This window comes from Canis lupus, chromosome 4, assembly GCF_003254725.2.
Source record: "Canis lupus dingo isolate Sandy chromosome 4, ASM325472v2, whole genome shotgun sequence".
In the NCBI taxonomy this organism is placed as follows: domain Eukaryota; kingdom Metazoa; phylum Chordata; class Mammalia; order Carnivora; family Canidae; genus Canis; species Canis lupus.
The window spans coordinates 37,308,825-37,332,779 of record NC_064246.1 but is presented as its reverse complement, the minus strand read 5'-3'; the positions used below and the strand labels follow the sequence as shown (position 1 = coordinate 37,332,779).

Sequence of the window (23,955 nt, the reverse complement as noted above, 5' to 3'; positions counted from 1 at the left end):
GAATTCATTCTCAGTCTAGCCCCCCAAGGTTTTTGGTCTTTGGTTTTAAGAGGAAATTGACAGACTCTTATAAATCTTAAGAGTCTAATGATTCCAAAACTTCCCTGGTAACAATCAATCACCCCTGGGGACTTGTTAAAAATAGAAATTCCGTAGAGTGATGCTATTGCTAAAAAAAAAAAAAAAAAAAACTGATCTTTCCAACAATTTTTAAACTTTCAACAGGAAAGCCTTCTTTCAAATGAGGTCGGCCATCGCCCTCTCCGGGCCAGGGGCCCTGCCCTCCACTTTGCTTCTGCTCCTCACCTCACTCCCATCTCCTGAGAGCATCTAAGGGCTCCGCTGAGGTAGACCATCCCCACTTGGTTCTTGATGCATCTTATAGAACGGGAAACAGGCCCAGAGAAGCAGCCTGGTGGAGTGGTAAGAGCATAGTCACAAAACCTGCCACTGCTTTTTGTACCTAGCATCTTAGGGTTAAGGAAGAAAGGCTGGGGACCTTGAGCAAACTCTACGAGAGGCAACCTGTGAGTTTCTCATTCATGTAAAGTCTCAAACAAGTATTCCTGGACTGTGTGGTCAGTCAGATCCAGGTTCCTTCCATGTGTGACTCCATCAATTTCAACACCAGAAGGCAAAGTGTAAAGACACACTCACGGGATCCCTGGGTGGCGCAGCAGTTTTAGCGCCTGTCTTTGGCCCAGGGCACGATCCTGGAGACCCGGGATCGAATCCCACGTCGGGCTCCCGGTTCATGGAGCCTGCTTCTCCCTCTGCCTATGTCTCTACCTCTCTCTCTCTCTCTCTCTGTGACTATCATAAAAAAAAAAAAAAAAAAAAAAAAGACACACTCACTCTTTGGGCCCCCTAAGAACCTAGCTTTCTACATGGAGGAGTACATGACTAGGGAGGGCCCACTAAGTTTCTTGCTCCCATGATGGTCCCTCAACTGTAAGGCAGAGATTATAAATGTAAAGCAGTACATTGTGGTGGCCCTTGGCTCAAGATTCAAGGAATTTATAGGAAGTGGTGAGGACTATGGCACTTCTAAAGAGGAAGGCAACTATATTTAGCCATTGGGGTTATTGTGTTCCCCTAAAAAAGATACACTGAAGACCTAACCCAGTATCTCAGATTGGGATCTTATTTGGAAATAGGGTCTTTACAGAGATAATTTAGTTAAAATGAGGGCATTAGGGTGGGCCTTAATCCACTCTGACTAGTGTCCTTATAAAGGGAAAATGTGGACAAAGATAGACATGAATAGATGACATGAAGATGAACTCAGGATTGTAGTGATGCACCTTCAAGTCAGAATGCCCAGGGCAGCCAGAAGCTGGGAGAGAAACCTGCACAACAGATCCTTTCCTTGTGCCTCCAGATGAAATGTGGTCCTATTGACACCTTGATTTCAGAATTTGGAACCCCAGAATGGTGAGACAATAAATTTCTGTTCTAAGCCAGACACAGTGGTACTCTGTTATGACAGCTCTAGGAAAATAAAAACAGTTGGCAATTACTCAAATCTTTTTAAACATTGTGTAGGTCACAGTGGCTTAAACATAGCCTGTTTGCAGCTTCTACTGAGGAGGAGAAAGGTGTGGTTACTGGTAATTTGTTCCCGCTCCACAGAGGGGCACAGCTGTAGGACGGAGAGCAGTGAGTCTTCCATATCCAGAGGGTATCGGCCAAAGCCAAGGAAGGAGTCTAGCAGCAGCTACCTTCAGCAGCCTCTGACCTGGGCTCAGAGGGAGCTACCACCAGGAACCTCCGGTCTGGCCTCTTCCCTCCCACTTAAAGCTTCCTGCTCTCCAGGAGTCTTGGTGTCCATGGCTGTAAGATGACAACAACAGAATCCCTATCTCACAGGCTTATTCAAGGATCAGAAAGGAGCAAGGTTGTAAAAGCATTCCAGTAGAGGCTGTCTTTCCTCCTGGAGAGGGAGGCAGCAGACATACACAGGTTTGAGACATCCACTTCCAGCTGGGAAGGTTTCTAGGGGGATAGCCTCACCTTCTCTCAAGGCCATGAAGCTGGGAAAATTCTAAGCACAAACTGAGCCCTGACACCAGTTATGGCTTCCAGAGAAATGAGAATGATAATAAATAAGTGTAAAAAGAGTTAACAACACACCCTTTAAGCCAAGAAAAAAAAAATACGTCAGGAGGGACAGTCACAATTTTGTGGACTGAGAGGAGGTGTCAGGGGCTGGGCCACAGGGCTAGGAGGGAATGAGGTGAGAGGGGGAGGGTTCCCCTTCCCAGCCCCAGAAGATGGGGAGGAACAGAGTAGGCTGCGTGTAGCAGCTGCTGGAGGTGCTGTAGCCACCAACGCCCCCCCTGGCCAAAGCAGCTGCTCCTCCTGTGCTCAGGCCCAGCCCATGCTTTGTGGCCATGCTTGTGACAGGCACCTAGCGGGACAGTGGCGTCTGCTTCAGGGACATGAGCACCGAGCGCAGGCGGGACACGTCTTTGCACTGCTTGCTGCTCTTGGGGTTGAAGTCACACAGCTGAGCCACTTTCTCCCACTCTGTGCCGGGGGTCTCCTCCTTGGATTCCTTCACGAAAGCCTCCTCAGATGCCCTGCAGGTAGAGACAGGAAAGCGGTTTCATTGCTGTCTGCCTTTTCCCTGAATCAGTGATGCTCTGCTCCCATTGAGGAAGGCTGCTTTGCCTGGCCCACTCTGGGGGGGGGGGGGGTCTATCCAGAGTTCTAGGCCCCAAAAACAGCCTAGCCATCAGAGGAAGCCTACTTTGGTCCTGCCTCAGGGCCTCTGCACTTGCTTTCACCTCTTCTTGAATACTTTCCCCTAGACCAGCTCATGGCTTGTCACTTTTCATTCAGGTCTGAGTGCAGGCCTCACCTCCTCAGAAAGGTCTTCCCTTGCCACCCTAACTAAAGTAGCCTCTTCCTCCCCCACCCCTTTCCCAGCCTAGCATTCTATTTATTACCTCTCCAGCAAGAGTTCCCAAACTGGGAATCCCAACACCTAAAGACTCTTGGAGGAACTAATGCAGTACCTCAGCTATTTTAAACATTCCCAAAAACTTAGCGGAGGCAGTACATTGACCAACCACCTTACTAACTAGAGTGCCTGATTCAGCATTGCCTCAGTGTTCTGTGGACCCTATAAGTGTTCTCCAGAAAAGAGCTGTAGTCAAATATACATAGAAAACTCGGGATCCCTGGGTGGCGCAGCGGTTTAGCGCCTGCCTTTGGCCCAGGGCGCGATCCTGGAGACCCGGGATCGAGTCCCACGTCAGGCTCCCGGTGCATGGAGCCTGCTTCTCCCTCTGCCTATGTCTCTGCCTCTCTCTCTCTCTCTCTCTGTGTGACTATCATAAATAAATAAATTTAAAAAATTAAAAAAAAAAAAAAAAAAAAAAAGAAAACTCAGTTAAGGGCAGCCCAGGTGGCTCAGCGGTTTGGCGCCTGCCTTCCGCCCAGGGTGTGATCCTGGAGACCCAGGACTGAGTCCCACATCGGGCTCCCTGTGTGGAGCCTGATTCTCCCTCTGCCTGTGTCTGTGCCTCTCTGTGTCTCTCTCATGAATAAATAAAGAAAATCTTTAAGAAAAAAAGAAAGAAAGAAAGAAAGAAAGAAAGAAAGAAAGAAAGAAAGAAAGAAAGAAAGAAAGAAAGAAGAAAGAAAGAAAAGAAAAGAAAAGAAAAGAAAGAAAAGAAAGAAAAGAAAAGAAAAGAAAAGAAAAGAAAAGAGAAAAGAAAAGAAAAGAAAAGAAAACCCAGTTAAAGAGATTCTTCAAAGCAAGACTTTCAGTCTGTAAATGTGCTAATTAATGTGCATCCCGAACCTCCAAGGTGGAGTATCAGATGCAGATAGAATCTACTACATTCCAAGTATATTTGACTATAGAGCTCTTTTTCACCCAGAATGACTTTACTCCATGGAGCCACGGCCTGGGGAATATTCCATGGGAGTCTTTGCTTTTGGATGAAATCAAGTTAGGCTGAAAATTGGTAGGTTTCTTCATCAGTTCAGAAGTTCTGGTGGGCAGTTCTAGAAGCCACTGGTTAAGGAACAATGGAGAAACAATGTACAGTAAATACAGTGTAGTGGACAAATGCCAATGTGGGACTCATCAAGAAAAAGATAATAAAAGATCTTCAGTGGAGAGGGCCGGGTCTATGTCCTATTTGGCCAGCAAGGGTCCCTGGAAAGCCCTTCTCTCCTTGTGGCCCTTTCTGTATCTCATGCAGGATCAGTTCTGCCACAGGCCAGAGAGGGAGCTCTCCAAGTGATCCCCACAGGCTGTGCGAAGGATGAGCTGCCCTGGATCAGGTGACCTGGCCCCTCCCTAGTGATCTTCCTTCCCCTCTTGTGTACTCATTTCCTAACCTATAAAGTGAGGATCAGAGCCTCCACCTTGCTGATCTGTCTTACTGACCTGAGAATCTAACAAAGTGGCAAATGTGTTCAGGCTTGGGAAAAAGTAAAGTGCTCTGTGGCACTGGAAGACCAGTGGCGCTGAGGGAGTGTTGTCTTAAGAGCTGTCCCCTGTAGGTCAACAAGGGACTGTCCTCTAATCTTGCTGTTCAGTATGTGGTGTGTGATCCAGCAGCATTGGCATCATATTACCACAGAGCCCACCGGAAATGCAGAATCATGGTCTCACCTAAGTTCTCTCCTACTAAATCAGAATCTCCTTTTTTTTTTTTTTTTTTTTTTAATTTTTATTTATTTATGATAGTCACACAGAGAGAGGAGAGAGGCTGAGACACAGGTAGAGGGAGAAGCAGGCTCCATGCACCGGGAGCCCGACGTGGGATTCGATCCCGGGTCTCCAGGATCGCGCCCTGGGCCAAAGGCAGGCGCCAAACCGCTGCGCCACCCAGGGATCCCCAGAATCTCCTTTGAACAAGGTCCCTTTGAACAGTGATTCGTAGGCACAGAAAAGTCTGAGAAGCACTGGTCTAGACTCTTCTCCTCTTCAGAACCGCCCTGTGTGCTATTTCCTCAAGGGTGACAAGCACTGAACCCCCTATGGTAATATTGCCCAGCATTTATGCCCCTGTCATCCCCACTCTTCTGTTTGAAACCTCCTATGGATGTTCACTGCTTTCAGAATCAAGTCCCAGCTTTAAGACCAGGCCCAACAGGCATTTGGCAACTAGCCCTGAGCCGACCTCCTGTCCTCGGTGTTCAGCCATCCCCACGGCCCCATGGCCCACTCATGGAAGCTGCCCTTGCTTTCTTCTCACCCTCAGCACCAAGCTCGTCCCTTCTTACACTGTAGAGTCCAACTGAAGGTCCTGCCTCTGAAGCCTGCCCCAGCTCTCTCAGCAGATGGTGGCTCCCAGGGCTCAGTGTGTCCTTCCACACAGCCTTTAGGACAACACTCTCCTGACCATGAACAACTTGTAGAGATAGGCCTTGTCTTATTCCTGTTCCAACAGACTGGCATTGGGCAAGTGCCAGTAAGTACTGAACAGATGGGAGAGTGGACAGAAGGAAGGACCACAAGGCTGTTCTCTGGTGGGTCCAGTGCTCTGTGAGAGAAATGTTAGCCCAGACAGCACCAGAGGCCCGCTGAGGGTGAATTCAGAGGGAGGAACAGCAAATACTTGGCACACACGCACGTGTCAGACATCACACTTTTGTCACTGCTTTTCCTTCCTCTTCACCCTCCCAACCCTGTCAACTACTAACCAACTGGGGCACCATCTGCCATCTCAGGTCTAGATTAGTCACAGTCCTGACGAGCCCCCAAACAGGAACACATGAGAGGGGCCCACGGTGGTCTAGGCAGGGTCTGGTTGCCAAACTCTGGCCGAAGCTTTGAGGAGGAGCAGTGCAGGAGAGAGGCTGGGGTATTAGTGGGAGCATCTTTTTTATGGCTCTGGCACTCAAAGTTTTGTTCAACAGAAGACTCCTTCACCCCACCTCCCAGCCCTAAGAGGCATCTCGAAAGGACAGAGTCAGGCTATTTGCCATTTGCCCCTCCCACCTGGGATGGCCAGTGCATTCTTTTTCTTTGCTCTGATTTAGCAAAGCTGTCTTCAGGCAGAATAGATGCTCAATGAACATTTGCTGCAGGGATAGAAGTGAAAGTGGGTGCCTGCACCACCTCCTGCTCTGGTCATTGCTCTGCCACCCCCTGGGCCCCTGCCTGGCCATACTCATTTATACCCGACAAGCAGGACACTCAAGCCATACACATGGGCCCTTGTCCTCTCCCACTCCCCCTGACAGGAGCAAAGGAGACACGTACACATAGCCGATGATATCAGCATCTGGCTGCTGGTAGAATGCTTTGTCAGCGATCCTTGAGAGGAAAGGGTTAGGTGGGGGAAGACAGATGGCAAGACAGACAGGCGGAGGGTTAAAGAGAAAGGGAGACAGCATTAGTACCTCTAGTTGGAGAGCATTAGGAAGCACAGTCCTGTAAGTCTCAGCAACTAACCACAACCCAGAGAGGAGAGCAGGGATCCTCCACGGCTTGTGTGCCTTTTCTAAAACTGCCCTGACCATACTACTTCTGTTCACAAACCTTCTGTGGCTCCTCACCACCCCTGTCTGTCCAACCCGGTTACTAGAGGTCCTCCACACATGACCCCTCATTCTTGCCTTCTCTCCTGCCACTCCCTGACTTCCTGGGGCCCAAAACACAACAGCCTTTTATATTATGCTGTTCCCTGGTCTCCCCAACCCTGCCCTAATGAATTTCCAGTCACCTTTCAAAGCCCAGGTCCTAGACACGGAGGTCCTTCTCCTACCACAACCCTTGCTTCCACAGCCTTCCTGTAGAGAGGCCTAGTGTGAGTTCACCAGCACATGTGTGCTTCTCTTTTCCAAGCTCTTCAAGGATACAGAGTGCGTCCCTCTCTGCTCTGTCTCCGCAGTGCCCAACCAAGAGCCTGGCATGCCCTTCCGTGCAAGCCAGGTACCCTGAAGGACACAGCCTCAAGGGCAGAGATGGTGGCCAGACTCTCAGAAGTGGTCTGAGACCATTTCTATGGAAGTGCCCTTTGGTGGGCATCGCTATCTTTGCCTGCCATATCCATCCCCCTTCTTCCCAGGAAGAACACCCTGATCATCTTTGGCAGGATCAGGCTGGCTCCACTTTAGTCCCTGTGGTTTGGGTGAGAATGACTCCGTGCACAACCTAAGGAATGGGACTATGGCCAAGGCTGGGTCCATCACAGAGTCCCTCCCCTGGTACAATCTCTGGACCCGGGATGGGCACAGGACCCACACCAAACCAATAAGGGTCAGGTCAAGGATTTCAGCTAGAGCTGTGGGAGCAAGATGTTATGTTCATAGAGGTTGCCAAAAGAGTACAGCAGAAGGCTGGAGCTGATGGTGGCCATCTCTCCCCCCACCCTGCCCCATTCCAGGGCAAGAGAGAAAAGTGGCATGGAGAGACAGTAAAAGTGAGTGCCAGGTGACTTTGTCTGAGCCCCTGAGCCTAGTACTGCAGTCCCACCCCTGGCCTTTTCTGTTTTACAGGCCACTAATTTCCTTTTACTCTTTAGCCTCTCTGGGGTGAAGCATTGTCATTTCTACAAGCAGTACAATCCTGTACCCAGGTTGGTTCTTCACTCCCCACCAGGCCTGTGCTTTCTGTGACACTAACTGCTGGGCCCTGGGCAGTCTGGCTCCCGTGCCACGGTCCTGAGACCTCTTCTGCTGACTGCAGAACTTGCTTCCCTGTCATGGTGATATGACAGCTCAACAGTGAACCACCTCTGAAGGGCTCTGAACTCCACAGCAACTGAGGAAGCAGTCCCAAGGGCTTCAGCTTCTCCTTTATGTTCTTTTTTTTTTTTTCTCCTTTATGTTCTTGCCACCAAATCATCTAGCCTCAAGACGGTCATCTCATAACTTCTCTCACTGTCCACATGGCTGGCTTCTTGTCCTCAAGTCCCCTCATATTCCCATAGCCCCCTCATGTCCCTGTACCTCCTCTCATGTCCCCACAGCCCCCTCGTGTCCCTATAGCTCCCCTCATGTCCCCACACTCCTCTCCTGTCCCCATAGCTCCTCTCACCGGTTATTGATCTTGTTCTTCTCAACTTGTTCACTCTGACGCTGGTTCCACTCCTCCAGGTCCTTCTTGGCTTTTTCCCGCCACTCCTGTTCTGTCACCTTGGAGGCAGCATCTGTGACCCCCACAGCAGAGTAAGTGGCAGCTTTCCAGTGGGAATGTGAGGGCACAGCTGTCCCAGCTACTCCTCCCATCAGCCCCCAGCAGGCAACCTCAGGGCCCATCCTCACCCAATACCCCATTAAGGCAGTACAGGGGTGGGGGGGTCCTGTACCCTAAGGCTTCCCCACCCCCACGTGTCCCAAAGAGCCAACGCAGCTGGGAGCTGCTCCCAGCCTCAGCCCTGTACTTACCCAGCTCCTGCAGCCGTTTCCTCTGCTCCTCTCTCCACTTGCGGATGCTCTCAGGTTCCTGAGTCAGTCTGTCAGCCTGGGCAATGGCTGCATAGCCATCCGCTGGACCGTTAGCCTCCTAGGGCACAAACACACACCGGTGTGAACATCCTGCACACCTGCCCTGTTGCCTCTGCTTACTGAGTACCTGGACACCCCCCACATGTGGCTGCCTCAGGGGTCTCCAGCAACCTCCCACCTGCTGCCTCCTGTGACTATACTCTGCCTTTATTGTCATTGTGCCTTTTGCCAGCGGCTCTCCCCAGTGGGGGATCCTGGGTGAGTGACATGGCCTCTGTGTGCCTCACCTCCCTCATTAGGAAGCAGGCTCAGTAAGAGTATCCACTCCTTGAGGCCCCTGGGTGGTGCAGTCAGTTAAGCATCTGTCTCTTGGTTTCAGCTCAGGTTGTGATCCCAGGGTCCTGGGATTAAGCCCCGCATCAGGCTTCACACTCTGCATAAAGTCTGCTTGAGATTCTCTCCTTCTCTCTCTGCCCCTTCTACCTACTCATGCTGTCTCTCTTTCTCAAGTAAACTAATTAATTAAATATATTTTTAAAACATTTTATTTATTTATTCATGAGAGACACAGAGAGAGAGAGAGAGAGAGAGGCAGAGACACAGGAAGAGGGAGAAGCAAGCTCCATGCAGGGAGCCCGACTCGGGACTCGATCCCGAGTCTCCAGGATCACACTGTGGCCTGAAGGCGGCGCTAAACCACTGAGCCACCCAGGCTGCCCAAAATTAATTAAATCTTAAAATAATAATAATATCCACTCAACACTGATAGAAGGATGAAATGAAATGAACTTAAAAATGTAAAGAATCTTAAATACTTCTTGGCACACAGTTGAGTCCGTGTTACTGTTATTAAAGTCTCTCTTGTAGGCTTATTCACTGCTAGCACTTCCACAGTTGGAAATTACCTCACTTTATGATATGTTTGCTTGTCCACTGTCTGCCTTCTCCATCAGAATGTCACCTTTGTGACAGCAGGGTCCTTGTCCAGCCTGCTCATCACTGCGTCCCCTTTGCCCAGCACAGTGCCTGGCACACAGAAGATACTCTGTAAACATCTGCTGAGTGAACAGGCAGCCCCGAGACAGGCAGGACGGCCACGACTAAGATCACACAGTGGTGAATCTGGACTCTGCAGCCAGACTGTCTGGGTTCAGATCCCATCTCCATGGCTTACTAGATGTATGTGTAGCAGGGACAAGTTGCTCAACCTTGCTAGGCCTCAGATTTCTCATCCAAAAATGAGAATAATGATAAAACTACCTCTGCCTTGTGAAGATTTGACGTGACAGTTTTTGTAAGACATCTAGAAGAGGGCCCCGTGTGGAGTGATGGCTCAGTGAGTGGTAGCTAGAATTATTATTATTCATTCTCATCTTCTAGGGGAAGAAATTGAGGCCAGGAGAGATGGCATGATGTGGTGCCAGGTGTCCAAGCCTCAGACTCCCTGGCCAGGGCCCTGCCCACTTCCCTGCACTGCCTGCCATAGCTAGGGACTCCAAGTGCTGGGGGCTGAGAATACAGCCGGCAAGGATGTGACTCCCCTCTGGTCTCGCAAAGCCAGAGACCCTTTCCAGCCCAGCCCCATCTCCTGCCACTCAGCCCCACACATTCCAGTCTGCGCACACCCCCACACACTCCTGCTGCCAGCCTCTGGCTCCTCCTGCTTTAGCTGGAATTGTTTCCCTCCCCTCCCTTCTCCAGCTGATGAAATCTTCTTCCACCCTCTAAAGTTGCCAGCTCTAGGATATCCACCCCCCTCGGCAGATTTCACACCCCTTCATCTCTCTGCTCTGTCACCGCCTTCACCTTCTGCATGAGTGTCTCCCTGCTGGACTAGGAGCTCCCAGTGGGCAGAGCAGGACCTTGTTTATAGCCTCTCAACCCCTGCTCCATCCTTTCGTCTTTCCCTGTGCTCCTCCTTCAAGCACTCATCAAAACTGTCAGGAACAGGGGCACCTGGGTGGCTCAGTCTGTTGGATGTCTGCCTTCATCTCCGGTCACGATCCCGGGGTCCTGGGATGGAGCCCCACACTGGACTCCTCACTGAGTGGGGAGCTTGCTTCTCCTTCTCCCTCTGTCCCCTCCCCGCCACTTGTGCTCTTTCTCAAATAAATAAATAAAATCTTTTTTAAAAAAAATCAAGAACATTGGTGCTTAAAGTCCTCTCCCCACAAGACAGTGTCTGGTGTTGCCCTGTGTCAGGGGTGCTCCTCACTGCCATTGGCACCATCAGTGCTCAATAAGCAGTGACTGCGTGGATAAACATCCCAGGAGCCAGATGCACCCAGGTCGGAGGAGGTTCTAGGTAAACATTTGCTCAAAGGTGTGTGGGCAGCCAGGGTGAAGGGGCACACAGTGGGAACACAAGGGCTGCCGTCTCCAGCTGTCTGCGGGGAGAGGGAAGGGCAGACCCAGGGCAGGGTGTGTAGCCCGGCACCTCCCTGGAGTGAGGCCCACCCTTGGGTGGGACCAGTGGAGCACTGCCTTATTCCAGTTTCTGGCACAGTATTACACTTCAATTTAGAGAGTCTCTCACCACACCCAAGGGGCCCTTCCAGGGCTCTAATCTGGAGAACACAAGCCAATGGCTAATGTTGAGTGTGCCCCACCCTGTCCCCTTCCAGGAACAACCCTGTTCTGAGGCCAAGCCACCAGGCGCCCCTACCTACCTGATCCTAGAGCATGTCCCATGTGTAAATAACTGCAGTTACTTCTGTATATGTGTTTATTGAGGTGTTGTTTCATTTTCTTCATGGCACTGCTGGCTACCTGAAATGACTTGTTTACATGTTTACTGTCTCCACCCCTGTGCCCCAGCCCCAAGAAAGTGAGCCCCATAAGGACTGAGACTGCCTGTCTCTGTGTAGTATCTAGAACAGGGAAGTCCTGGCTGTAGGATGATCTCTAGAACATTTATTGAATGAAGCAGCATATGCTCAGGCTTGGGAACAGTGATGAACAAGACAACCTGTCCCTTGGGAGTTTGGCAGGGGTAGTCCCTCACAAACGAGGACCGTGACTGGGGTACACGCTCTAACACAGGCCAGGTAAAGAGCAGGGACAAGGGAGGACACGGTCATTCCAGTCTGGGGCAGAGGAGGATGGGAAGAGACAGGGAAAGGCCATTTTAGACCAGAACCGACAGTGTAAGGTCCCTGTAGGGCCAGTGCCTTTGGGAAACTCTTGAGTACAAGTAATGTTTCCAGGCATGGGAGAAGGGGTGGCGGGATGTGGGCTGGAGAAGGGTCTCTTGGGCAGGAGTTTTGTCGCACTGCTGTCCTTCAGGCCCACCACCTCCATAAGGCCTACCCTAAACTAAGATTACCAGGTTATAGGGCTTTAAAGCTTGGAGAGAAATCACAATTAAATAGTTCTCTTTGATCTTTACAACCCTACACGATGGATTTCATCATCTGTGTTTTACAGGTAGAGAAACTCTAGCTCCAGAGTCCCAAGGTCACCCAGCCGGGAACTGGCAGAGCCGAGATTCCAACTGAATTCCTGGGTGTGAACCTACCAGCCACGCAGCAGGGACCTAAGTCACTTGTGCATCACGTGGTTTGTGAAGCACTCTGTCTTCCCCGTGAGTCTACTTCCCCAAGATTAGAGCCGGTGCCTACTCCTCTAGGTGCCCCCTGCCCCATCCCCCATCTCTCTCTTGCACCCACACACTACCACCCCTCAGCTCACTCCTCAGCATGACCAGGAACTTAGAAGAAGCTTCCTTGGGCTGCAGAGCACTTTTCCCAACAGCCCTGCGGGGATAGCAGGGCAGGGCCTCGAATCCCCTTTTGACAAGTGAGAAATCAGCTCAGAGCAGCCAAGAGAGTAGTCCAAGCTCTTGGGTTGGGGATAGCCAGCAACGAAGCCCAGGCCTTCTGATCCCATCCAAACTCTACTGCCACAGCCCACCACAGCACCCCAGCCTGGGTGCGGGAGCAGCCTTGAGGGCCACTTAAACCCCCGTGGGTGCTTCTCAAGGCCCCTAGAGCAGCCGCACTGCAAATCCACGGGCACCACATATCCAGGTGTACAGCTCAGTGTTATTCCAAGCACATTGTGCTCAGAGGTAGCTATGCCTGAGGCTCAGGGTGTGAAGCTTGGCTAAGCTAGACTTGCCTCCTCCACTTGTATACCAGCAGCACCACCCACTAACAGGCTCTAGCTGGGAGCTGCTCCAGGGTGGGGGTGGGGGCACTCCCCTCCCATCACACCATCCCTGTAGCTTTGGCCTCTCTGGGCTCCCTCAGCACACCATCGTCTGTGGCAGGCCCCAGGCTCCAGGCAAGGCCCACAGAGACTGCCTTACCCTCTGTACCTTTGCACATGCTTCTTTATCAGCCAAGACCATGTACATGCCCACTTCGAGCATCCCTTCCCTGTTGCGCTCTGAGTGCAGCACCTGGAGCCAGAACCAGGTTCAAGTCCCAGCTCTTCCCAGCTATGTAATGAGAGTGAGCTATTAAACCTCCCTGTGCATCCTCCTCTTGATCTGTAAAATGGGGACAATGACAGAACCTGCGTCATAGGGTTGTTGGGAGGATGAAATGAACTAATTAATACATGTAGAGCTCTTGGATGATGCCTGACACATTAAGAACTTGGACTCCTAGTTCTTGATACTACCTCTGTACCTGAGCCCTTACCTTCCCGCACCACCATTACTTCTTTCCAGGTCTCTGTCCTCTATCAGAAGCAAGCTCTTTGAGGACAACAGCTGGTATATTTGCTGCTGCATCCACTGCCCTGAGCACGATAAGTGGTCTAACAGCATATGAGTTGACTAAGTAGAGGGACAAGTGGCTGCCTGCAAGCAATGTGGAGGGTGCAGGGACAGCCTGGCACACAGCACCAGAGGGACTGGGCTTTAAGTCCCCTCTTGCCACTCACTGGACGTGTGACCTCTGAGAAGTCCTTTCCCTGGGCTCCTTGTGTCTCATCACCTATTAAATTGGAATGGTGACATCCCACTCAGACTGTGAAGTGGGGCCCGCATGGGATATCTGCTGTGGGCCTCCTGTAACCTGCAGAGGATGTGCACCTGTGAGGGCCAGCAGGGCTATGTGGTTCACCTTTGGGCCCAGCAGACCCTGTGCAGCGGTCTTCCCCGCCCTGGAAGAGCATAGCAGTGTTGACAGCATGCTGAGTCCCGAGAAGCACTTTGCTGGCTCCTCTTCTCTGGCCACTCTGGACGAATTTTCCTGCCCCTGACCCTGCCAGTGAGCAGTGAGGTTGGGGGGACATAGCATAGCTCCTCTTTAATCACTTAGTATCCCATAGAGGAAATCAGGTCACAGGCCAGCTGGCCAGGCAGGCTCCCCAGGGGCTGAAAGAATGCTCTGAGCCCCCCACCCCACCTCAACAGGGAAGGGGCCAGAAATGACCAGGACCAAAAGGCTACAGTCAGAGCCGGGCTTCTGTTGGTCCAGTTCCCTGGCACCCCTCTCCTGAGGGACCCTCTGCTGGACATGACTGTGAGAACCTCCAGGGGTCAGGCTGGCGAAGGATGTGCTGTGACTCCAGAGACAGCCAGGAGAATGAGGTATATCTGTCTTTGGGATTGTCCAGCTAAAGCTAAGCTAAGCTGAGCTGCTGATTCCACTAAGTAGCTCAGAGGGGGATGATGGCAGTGCGTGGGAGGAGAGAGAGTTTGTGCAGGAGGAGGGAGTCCTGCAGGGGCCTTCTATCCCTGTCCCTGGCAGTGCCAGATGGAACTGGACTAGGTGCGGGCAGACTTATTCTTACACCTTGAGGACCAGGTTTATAGCCAGACCCCTGGTGGGCCAGAGGTTGCCAGGAAAGAATAAGAAACATAGCAAGAAAGCTCTGCCTAGGATCCTTGAAACCACTGGGTATGTACAAGCAAGGCTTCCCCCCACCTTCCTCCTGCAACACAAACCAGACCCTGGTCGATGGTCAATTCTACAAAAGTCAGCAGGTCTCTCTATCTAAGATCCAGCCATTGTGGCCAGCCAGTTCCACCAACAGATCAGGGGCAGGAGGTCTAGGAGAACCTGAGCTTTGCCTCTAACTTCCTGAGTGACTTACCTACTTCCTGACCCCTCTCCTGCCTGTCAGGATTCAAGGAGGACATGGAGTGAAATGATTTACAAATAAATGTGCATAGGCTATTAGTAGCAGTGAGAATAAAAGTTCCCACTGAGATGGGAAGGAGGCCTGGGGTCTCCTGTATCCACCAAAGAGAGAGTAAGGCTGGGCAGTCAGGGATGGAGAAGCCTCAAAAACCCTAACTTATAGAAAGGGGAAATCATCTTGCTCGTAGTGTTCGAGATATTTCTGCAGTGTTAAGTGTACCTCCAGCTCCAGGTCCACTTCAGGACACAGACCTTTTGGGTCAGGCGAAGTCCTTTTGAGTGTGCCCAGGATAGGGGCAGCCTGGGTCTCAATGATTTACCAGACTGTACAGAATTAAATGCTGCTTAGTGGGTTCTCTCAGGCCCAAGAGGACACAAAGCTCCTAAAGTCCTAGAGACCGACTTTTCTAGCTTGCTGATAGTTGAGTAATTTTCCAGAAATGAGACTTGGCTAGGTTCCCTGTGTAAGGTACCAGCCCATCCCTCTTACATAAGAAAGTATTGTTTATTCCCCACTGAGGATTTGGGAGGCCAGCTCCTCAGTAGGGTAGAGCTCAGGAGATCCTGTAGCTGCAGCCCCAGGGGTCAAGCTCTTTGACTAGTTCAGTGGGAATGAAGCCTCATCTGGTGAAGACTTCACCCTACCCAAGCATGGGTCAGGGGAAATGTTGCATCTGTGGGGTCCCGGGAATGCCATCTGAGGTCCAACTTCTCCCAGTGTAAGGACTCTTAAACTGATTTGTGTATAAAGGAGGGGAGTGGGGTAGGTGGGTACAGAAAGAAGTAGTCTAACTAGAAATATCCTTACTAGGTGTTGTGGGGGGTGGGTGGAGGGGTATACAAGGTCATTATGAGGAATTTTAAAACAGTCCAGTGGGGATCCCTGGGTGGCGCAGCGGTTTGGCGCCTGCCTTTGGCCCAGGGCGCGATCCTGGAGACCCGGGATCGAATCCCACGTCGGGCTCCTGGTGCATGGAGCCTGCTTCTCCCTCTGCCTGTGTCTCTGCCTCTCTCTCTCTCTCTCTCTCTGTCTGTGTGACTATCATAAATAAATAAAAATTAAAAAAATAAATAAATAAAATAAAACAGTCCAGTGAAAGTAAAAGCCTTTTCTTTTTCTTATCTCACCCCTCTAGCTCAGGGCTAACCACTGCTAACAGCCAGTTAGCAGCCAGTCAGCAGCCAGTTAGCACTGTTAACAATGTTAACAGCCATTGCACATCCTTTCAGATATTTTGTGCAAATGTATTTCTAAAATAAAAAACTGGACTACACTGTGCATATAATACTGTAAAGGGGCTTTTCCACTTGATATATTATGGGCATCGTTTCATGTCAATACAGAAAGCTCTGATTGCTCTTTTGAAGAGCGTGGTTTTCCAATTTACCTACCCACCCAGGCCCTTGACCTGGACACTTAAATTCTTTCTAGTTTGTTCTTTTTTTTTTTTTTTTTTTTTTTTTACTTTTTATTTGAATAGAGTTAACATACAATGTTACATTAATTGCAGGTGTAGGACACAGTGATTCAACTTCTGTGTATGTTATACTATGCTCTGAACATAGTCTGCTATAATCCTGCAGGGGCGCCTGGATGGCTCAGTGTGTTGAGCATCTGCCTTTGGCTCAGTTCATGATCTCAGGGTCCTGGGATCAAGCCCCACGTTAGGCTCCCTGCTCAAGGGGTAGTCTGCTTGTCCTTCTCCCTCTGCTCCTCTCCCTGTACTCTCTCCCTCTCTCTCAAATAAATAATAATAATCCTGCAAAGATCTGGGAGTCCTTGTCCAATTCCTCCCTTAGGGAATATTCTAAGAAGTGGAATCTCTGGATCAAAGACCTGTCCACTTAAAATGCTCAGACACATTAGAGATGGCCACTCAGTTCAGCTTCCCACCAGTGGCACACATGCGTGCAGGGGCCAGTGGGCACCATGCCACTGTGGGCCACTTTATCTCTTCCTGCTGGACATCACCATGGGCTACCTGAGGCCATACACCATCAATCCCTGGCTATTGTGGTGCTTATTCTTTGTGCCCTTCCCCAACATGACAGAAGAAAAAGAAAGAAAGAAAAGAGGTCAAAACCCTTTATGTTCCCACCCCAGTGCATCAGTCATAGTGAATAGAATAACTTGGAGCCCTAATCCTACTGATGATGGGGCCATAAGTTACTGAGACCCAGGCTGTCAGTCTCTACCACTGCTATGATAGAATCTTGCTTACCTGAAACACATCTCCATTGATCGTGGTCCCCATATCCTCAGAACCAGCTAGAGAGAGAACAAAGACATGGCAGTATCCATTACTCAGCTTAAAGCAAGCACAGAATGCATGGTCCCACATGAGCATCCCAAGTGACCTCTATGTCCATGCCTGTATTCGCACCCCCTCCCCGTGCAGGCATTCTGGATACATAAATAAGTTGGGCTCAATCTGTAACTGTTCACAATGCCTTCTCATGGCCATTGTCACACTTGATTCTCACCAACCTTGTGATGAAGTTATCATCCCATTTTACAGCTCGAACTGAGGCTCGGAGAGGCTTTGTGATTGGCAACAGCTGCCCAGCCAGCAACAGCCCTCACCTACCTGAAAGTAATTTATGCTTGGCCATGGCTAGGACTGGGCTGATTGTGGGGCCTGTGCTTGGTGGGCAGGCAGAGGCGCTGCGGGCTCAGGGCTCAGGGCTCAGGGCGGTGTCTGCTGGAGCTAAGAAGAGGGGCTTAGCGCGTCACTGCCTGTCCCCGCGGTGCCTTGAGCAACTGCTCCACCTGGAGAGCAGGAACTGCAGCCCCTATGTTTCCTCCCTTTGTTCCTCCCAGAAGGATTTTCTTTTGCCTTCAACAGTGACTCCTCCCGGTCCCTTTCCCTGACAGCTGATTAGTCACAGATTCCTGTGGCTTTTGCTGCAACACTGACTCTCAATGTTGCCCTCTGCTCTCTGTCCCCCATTCAGTCTGTCTGCTCTGCTAGTGGCAAACACCTAGAGGGCCATACCTGGGTCCTTCCTCCTCGCCACTGTCTTCCCCAGAGGTGTGCATGGTACACAAGACTTAGCAAAGGCTCAGAAGCTTATGTTTAAAATAAACATGAATGAATGCATCAGAAAAAAGAGCACATGGCTTTCGTCTACTCATAGGCCTCCCTGACTCCAGCTTTACCCTCTCCCAACCCTCTTTCAAACCAACCACCAGGGCTGACATTTTGTAAAGCGTACACTTACCTACATCACTTCTTGGCTTAAAAATATAATAAACCAAAAAAGAAACCCACCTACCAGGGACCACAGTGGACTACGGAGTCTGCTTCTGCCCTGGGAACTCAGCAGGTACTTTCCCTCTGCCTGGAAGGCCTTCCTACCCATATCCACTGTTCCCTCACTCCCTTCGGCCTCTGTTCAAACGTTGTCTTAGTAGGGGCCTTCCCCGACCAGCTGGGACATTTACCCCTCTTGCCCCTGCAACAGTCTGGTACGCTTATTTGTATATGTGCTTATCATCTATCTTCCCCACTTGAATGGCCCCTTGTGAGGGCAGGGACTTTGTTTAGTCCGATGCCCAGCATCTAAAACAGTGCCTGACACATAATAGGACTCAATAAATATTTGTTGAATAGGACGTCAAACCTCAGACCATAGCACGTGAGAACCTCTACGCTTGGGCCCTGCCTACTTTCCTGCCTCACTTCCCACCAGTCCCACTCACAAACTCTTTTCTGGGGACACCTGGTTGGTACAGTTGGTTGGGCATCTGACTCTTGGTTTTGGCTGGGGTCATGATCTCAGGGTCATGAGATCAAGGGTGTCAAGGCCAGTGTCGGGCTCTGTGCTTAGTGAGGAGTCTGCTTGAAACTCTTTCTCCCTCTCCCTCTGCCACTTCCTACTTTGCACATGTGCTCTAATAAAAAACTCTTTAAAAATAAACAAACAAACAAACAAACAACCCTATTCTGGTTTCCTCCTTCCCTAAACACACTGGGCTGCATGCCATGCCTTTCTTCCTCCTCCTCTCTCTAAAGAATGCTCTTTGGGAGTCAGTCATTCTCCAAGACCCAGTTCACAGGTCACATCCTCTAGGAAGCCCTCCATTACTTCCCCTACTTCTCTAGGCACTGAAGAAAGGTCTCACCTCTGGGATATCCCACAAGATTGTACAGCATTTCCCACCCTCTTATGCAATTATTTGTGACCTCCCAAGGGTCATGCATTCCCTGTCAAGCCAGGCTCTGTATCCTATTCAGTTCCTAAGGGTTCCTGCACAGAATAGGTGAGCCGTCAGTGTTAGCTAAATGAAAAACGAACTGTTCTTTGGAGTCCACTGTTACCTGCAAGGCCTGCCTAAGGCCTCTCAGAAACTGTTGATGCCTCCCAGCAAAGAGCCACAGGAAACCACATGAGCTTCCCATAGATGGACAACTATACCTTTACTAGCCAGATATGGCTTTAAGCAGGAGCCACCATTATTTCAGCCTGGGAATGGAAAGGAGGGATACTTAATTTCATGGAAATAATCCCTGATTCATATAAATTTTCAAACAGGGATTGATTCTGACCAACTATGTCATCTGTCATCCCTGCTCTTTCAATTTAGGGTTACTCCTGCATAGGTGGCTTGGTCTCTAAGTTGGGCTGGGGCTGATGGGGTTTTAGTGGCAGCATCTTCTGCAAAGGGGCTCCTCTACCAGGACCCAACATTATCAGTGTTCATTCACAATGATGCCAGGCTGTATGCTTGACCTTTCTGGAGTAGAAGCAGCCCCGCTCCACACCACTCAGACCAGACCAGTCTTGGGCCGCTGGTCCACAGTCCTGGTGCCCACCCTGGCCTTCAGAAAGTCTCTCTGCCTCAGTTTCTCAGTCCTGTGAACATTCTTCTGGAGATGAAATTTCAGCCTCTTTGAGAATCCACACACCCACACACAGAACTGAGTATCTGTTCCCACAGTGCTTTCTGGTTATTGCACATTTACAATCATATGTTTGCATTCAGAGGTCTCCAGAACAGAAGCCCAGCAGATATGAGTCCCACGGACAAACCCCATGGGCATTGCTTCTCTCAGATTCCTGACCCCTTTTGGAATAAGGACAGAGAGGGTCCAGAACATTCCTGGGAGCTTACTGAGGCCCAGCAGGGGAAACTGGCTTGCCAGGAACTGACTAGGCAAGTCAGGGGCAGAGCCAGGACCGGGCTCAGAAATCTGGGTGTAAAAATGTAAACCTGCTGGGCCCTACCCAAGGCTGACGAATGGAAACAAAGTGTCCGTTGCTCAGGCTGGCCCCAGATCCCAGCCCCAGAGGAGAGACTCAACATGGCTCAGGCTCAGGCTTATATCAGACACCTTTTTCCCCAGGGCTAGCAGGGAACCCAACAGCCGGGCACTCAGCACAGGGGCATCACGTAGGAGAACAGACTCAGAGGTGTTGATTGGTGGCAGCTCCAGAAGCCAGCTTCTCCCAGCTCCCAGCAGGCCAAGGCAGTTTTCCTCCTCCCCATTCAAGCTTCTGGCACTCATTACCGGTCGGGGAAGATTACTTGCTCAGCACCATCTAGGCCTAGAAAGGTCAGATCAATTCCATCCTGTCTGGCCACTTACTGAGCCACCATCCCATAATACCTCCCTGATCCTCAGGCCCCACTTAGGAGGGCAGCCGAACTTTTGCAGCTTCAGAGGTAGGAGTCTGGAAGACCTTCAGAGGGCCATGTCTCTGCTTCTCTCCCTGTCCTCTTGGGTCTGGGGTCAATCTGTGCCCTACCCCTGCCACAGAGAGAACCTCCTATCCAGGCTGTGAGCCCCTAGAGCCCCACTGTCCTGGAAGACACCACAACCTGCTCAACTCCCAGGTGGCTCTGACTGCCCTCAGGCTAAGTTCTACCTGCCTTTCTCTCTCAAGGGGTTCTGGTATCAGCTCCTCTCAGCAGGACCTCCTCCAGGGCACACCAGACTGAGAAAGCTGGTGGTTTCACAGAGGCAGTGTGGACTAATGAATAATGAAACACACAGGCATTTCCTAGGAACTCCCTGGGATGTGAGGATCCATGCCAAGGTGCCAGGAGCTGCTGCTTCAGAAGCCCTCCACTATCAGCTGGGTTGGCAAAAGCTACCCCTCCAACCCATCACCTCCTAGGGTGACTGCTACAGCATTTGAAAGAGTGTGAGGCCCAGAGTTGAGAGGGCTCGGATCAAGTCCCAGATCTGTCACTCATGGCTGTATGACTTGGAGCAAGACACTCAGGCTCCCTGGGCCTCCAGTTTCTTAGATGTTACAAAGGGCTTGTTACATTTATTATATCAAGAGATTTGGAGATGTTTCAAGCTCCTCAAGCCACAGAAACTTTATCTTATTCATTTCTGTATCTCCAGTGGTCCTGGCACACAGTAGACACTCAGTAAAGGTTGGATAAATACAAATATGACAAAAAAAAAAACAAATATGACTACAGGGAACCTAACTTGTAAATGCTTTAAAAAAAAAAAAAAAGTAAGCTAGTGCTTATTCCAATAGGCCCATAAACCCCCACCAAAATGACAATGTTAATGAGAAGCACTGGCTGTTTTAGATGCACCCATGAAGCTATCTACTTTTTAATTACATATTTTAAGAAACTGTTCTTCCCGGCCAGAACCAGGACAGGAATATCATTGATGAAAATGCTATCACCCCTGTGATAGGTCCTGAACCCAGATCTAAAACTAAACTCAGTAGCCCTGGACTCCCTTTAGAAGATGGTTAATAGAAACCTCAGGAGGGCAGGACCACATCTGACTGCAGCCCTTTGTGCTCTTGCCCCCACCTTGGTATCTAACTCAGAGCCAGGTGTATGGAAGGCAGTGTGGTCAGGAGGAGACCCTTTCAAGTCTGACAGAAACAGGTTTAAATCTTCACCGCCAGTTACTAGTTGTTTCAGAAGTGTACCTTTGGAGCCTCAGTTTTGCCATCTCTGAAATAGGTTCAATAATGCATGTGAGGTGCCTAGCCCAGTGCCTGCAGGATGCAGGGGGGTTTGCGTGTTCTTGAAGCACCCAGCATTCCCCTGTTTGGCCGGCTGTAGAAAAGAGCTCAGACCGAGGGGCTCGGAGGTCTGTGGTTCTGCCCATCCCCGCAGGGCCGAGCTGGGAGCCTGGGACAACCAGGCAAAGGGGAGGCTCAGGCGGGGACTCCGAGGGCTGGGCTGTGCTGGACTGCAGAGCCGGCAGTGGTGGAGCTGGCCCTGGGATGGAATGTCATGCCAAATTCCTGTCCGCGGAGCCACGGGGTCCCCGGTCCCGGGCAGGCAGGGCCTCGGATGAGGCTCTCCACAAAGATTCCTCCCCATCTCCACCACGTCCCTCTCAAACGCACACAGCCCGGGGCCTGCTCCCGACCGCCCCGCAGGCCCCGTTCACGCCCCCGCAGGGCCCCGGGCCCGGTCTGCGCAGCGCGGCACGAGGGCGCGAGCCCCAGGCCCCCGGATCTCGGGCCCCGGCACCGACTCACCCCCGCCCGCGGGTCCCGGCTGCGCGAGGGCCGCATGGCTGCCGGCGGGTGCCCCGAAGCCCTCGTCGTTCTCTATGCCCGCGATCTCGCTCTCCTGCTGGGCCAGGAAGGCGGCCGCCGGGTCCTCCTCGGCCGCCTCGGGGGCCCCGCTCTCCGACGACGAGAAGAAGCCGAAGTCATCAGCCATCTTCGCCGCGTCTGGGCCGAAGCGTCCGCCCGGCGCTCGGCTGTGCCCGGCGCGTGTCCCGCGCTGCGCCCGGCGGCCGCGACGCTGTCACCCGAGCCGCCCGGGGAGCCGGCCTCGGCTGGGACGGGCTCGGCGCGGCGGCCCGCACGTCCTCTCCGCCACCGGGCCCGGCTCGCCCGTCACTGCAGCTGCAGGCGGGAGGAGCCGGGACGGGAATGCGGTGACGTCAGCGGGCGAGGGAGCGGGCCCGCGGCGCGGCGGGAGGCTGCGCGGGGCGGCCACGGGGGGGCGGCAGCGGGGGGCGGGAGGGCGGCTCGCGGCGGCCACGGGGGGGCGGCAGCGGGGCGGCGCGGGGCGGCGCGGGCGGGGGCTCGGGGGCTGGGGGCGGGGCGGCCCGGGGCGGGGCGGCGCTGGGCGGGGGCTCGAGGCCAGCGGGCCGGGCCAAGGGGCCGGGGCGTGAGCGGCTCAGACAGCAGAGTTTGTAGGAGCCGGCGGGGCCCCTTAAACATCCCTTCAGTATCAACCGGCCTGAGAAAGACCTAGTTCATCCAGCGCGGACCGGCAACCCTGGCCTGGTGTGGGGGCGGCACCGGGTGGGTCGCTACGCAGGCCTTGCTCCTGAGTCATTCTACAAGTTCCTTTGCCTAAGCAGGCAAATGTGAATCCCATTCTTATGAGCCTCCCCCTCTATAAGAGGCAAAGGAGACTTGGAGAGGTGACACTATGTCCCACTGCCTCTTGCCTCCTTCCTGCAAGTCCAGGGCTTTCCCCAAAAGAAAGGCCTCCTTGCTAAAGTGTAATTCTTATGCATTTCTCTTCATCATTTAGAGTGGCTTCAGCTCACACCGCCAGAGTCTGGATGACCTGACTGGGCCTCTACCGCAGAGACTGAGTCCCTTAAATATCCCTTCAGTATGAAACTGCTGGAGGATTGCAGACCTCATTTATCCAGGCAGCCCGCCACCGTCCACCCAGCCACCCTCATTAAACAGTCTGTGCCTCCTACGTGCCAGCTCTTCACCAAGCACCAGGGCAACAAAACGTGGTAGTAAAAGCCAGCCTCGGCCACAGAGAGATTACAGTCTGTGAGACCAATACACTGCAAATGACCTGTCCCATCATCCTATGTGAGGTGCTCTGAAATTTGAATATTAAACATTTAAACCCAATTAAAAACTCCCTGGGAGACCCAGAGAACCACCATCAGATTTGGACATTGGGACTTTTCTCTTTCTGATTTCGAGATTTGAAGGTCAACTATGAACTGGAAGAGAGAAGGAAAAGATGCACCCTAAACTCTGAGTAGCGATTCCCTTATGGGGTGGGGAGTAGAAGCAGAGTTGGGGTAAAGGGAATTTCGCTTTTACTCAGCAATACTTCAATGTAGGCCTCAATTTTATGAGAATATAGTTGCTTATTAGGAGTGTGAAAAAGAAAAATACTTAAGGCCCTGCCTGTTCAACCTGGTCCAAGCACATTCCTCCACGATGGTCACAAACCTCTTGTTCCCCCAACCGCAGGCTCAGGTTCTGGAAAAACCTAGAAGGTTTGCTAGTTTAACAAATCAGCCATAGATGTCAACTCCAGGTTTTGTGAAGACAGATGGACTGTGAACACTGTGCCCATTGTGACCTCCATAGGCTGTTCTTCTCTGATTCCTGGAGACTTCAGTCTGTAACTGAGACAACACGACACAGCATATCCACATGTGCAAATCCACTGCAGACCCTCTTCCCACTTTCTCCTTCCTTCTTGAGCCCAACTAATTTACCCATCAGCTGC

The 23,955-nt window shown here is 51.6% G+C and overlaps 1 protein-coding gene and 1 long non-coding RNA gene across 3 annotated transcripts; one reads left to right on the top strand and one right to left on the bottom strand.

Annotated features, from left to right (window-relative positions):
- The first annotated feature begins 43 nt into the window (after positions 1-43).
- On the top strand, positions 44-13,018 carry LOC112651889 (uncharacterized). Its single transcript, XR_007410204.1, has 2 exons — positions 44-423; positions 11,845-13,018. It is a non-coding gene; the product is annotated as an uncharacterized LOC112651889 (long non-coding RNA).
- Positions 2,122-22,360, bottom strand: CLTB (clathrin light chain B). 2 transcript variants are annotated; one of them, XM_025435212.3, is made up of 6 exons: positions 21,987-22,360; positions 16,736-16,782; positions 8,359-8,476; positions 8,009-8,120; positions 6,230-6,283; positions 2,122-2,582 (listed from the first exon to the last, which is right to left on the bottom strand). In XM_025435212.3, exons 1-6 carry the CDS (start codon positions 22,171-22,173, stop codon positions 2,411-2,413), a joined length of 690 nt encoding a protein of 229 aa, XP_025290997.1. In that variant the 5' UTR covers positions 22,174-22,360; the 3' UTR covers positions 2,122-2,410. The 2 variants fall into 2 exon arrangements, with proteins under 2 accessions (XP_025290997.1, XP_025290999.1); XM_025435214.3 differs by lacking the exon at positions 6,230-6,283 and having other exon boundaries at positions 21,987-22,356.
- Positions 22,361-23,955: the final 1,595 nt, after the last annotated feature.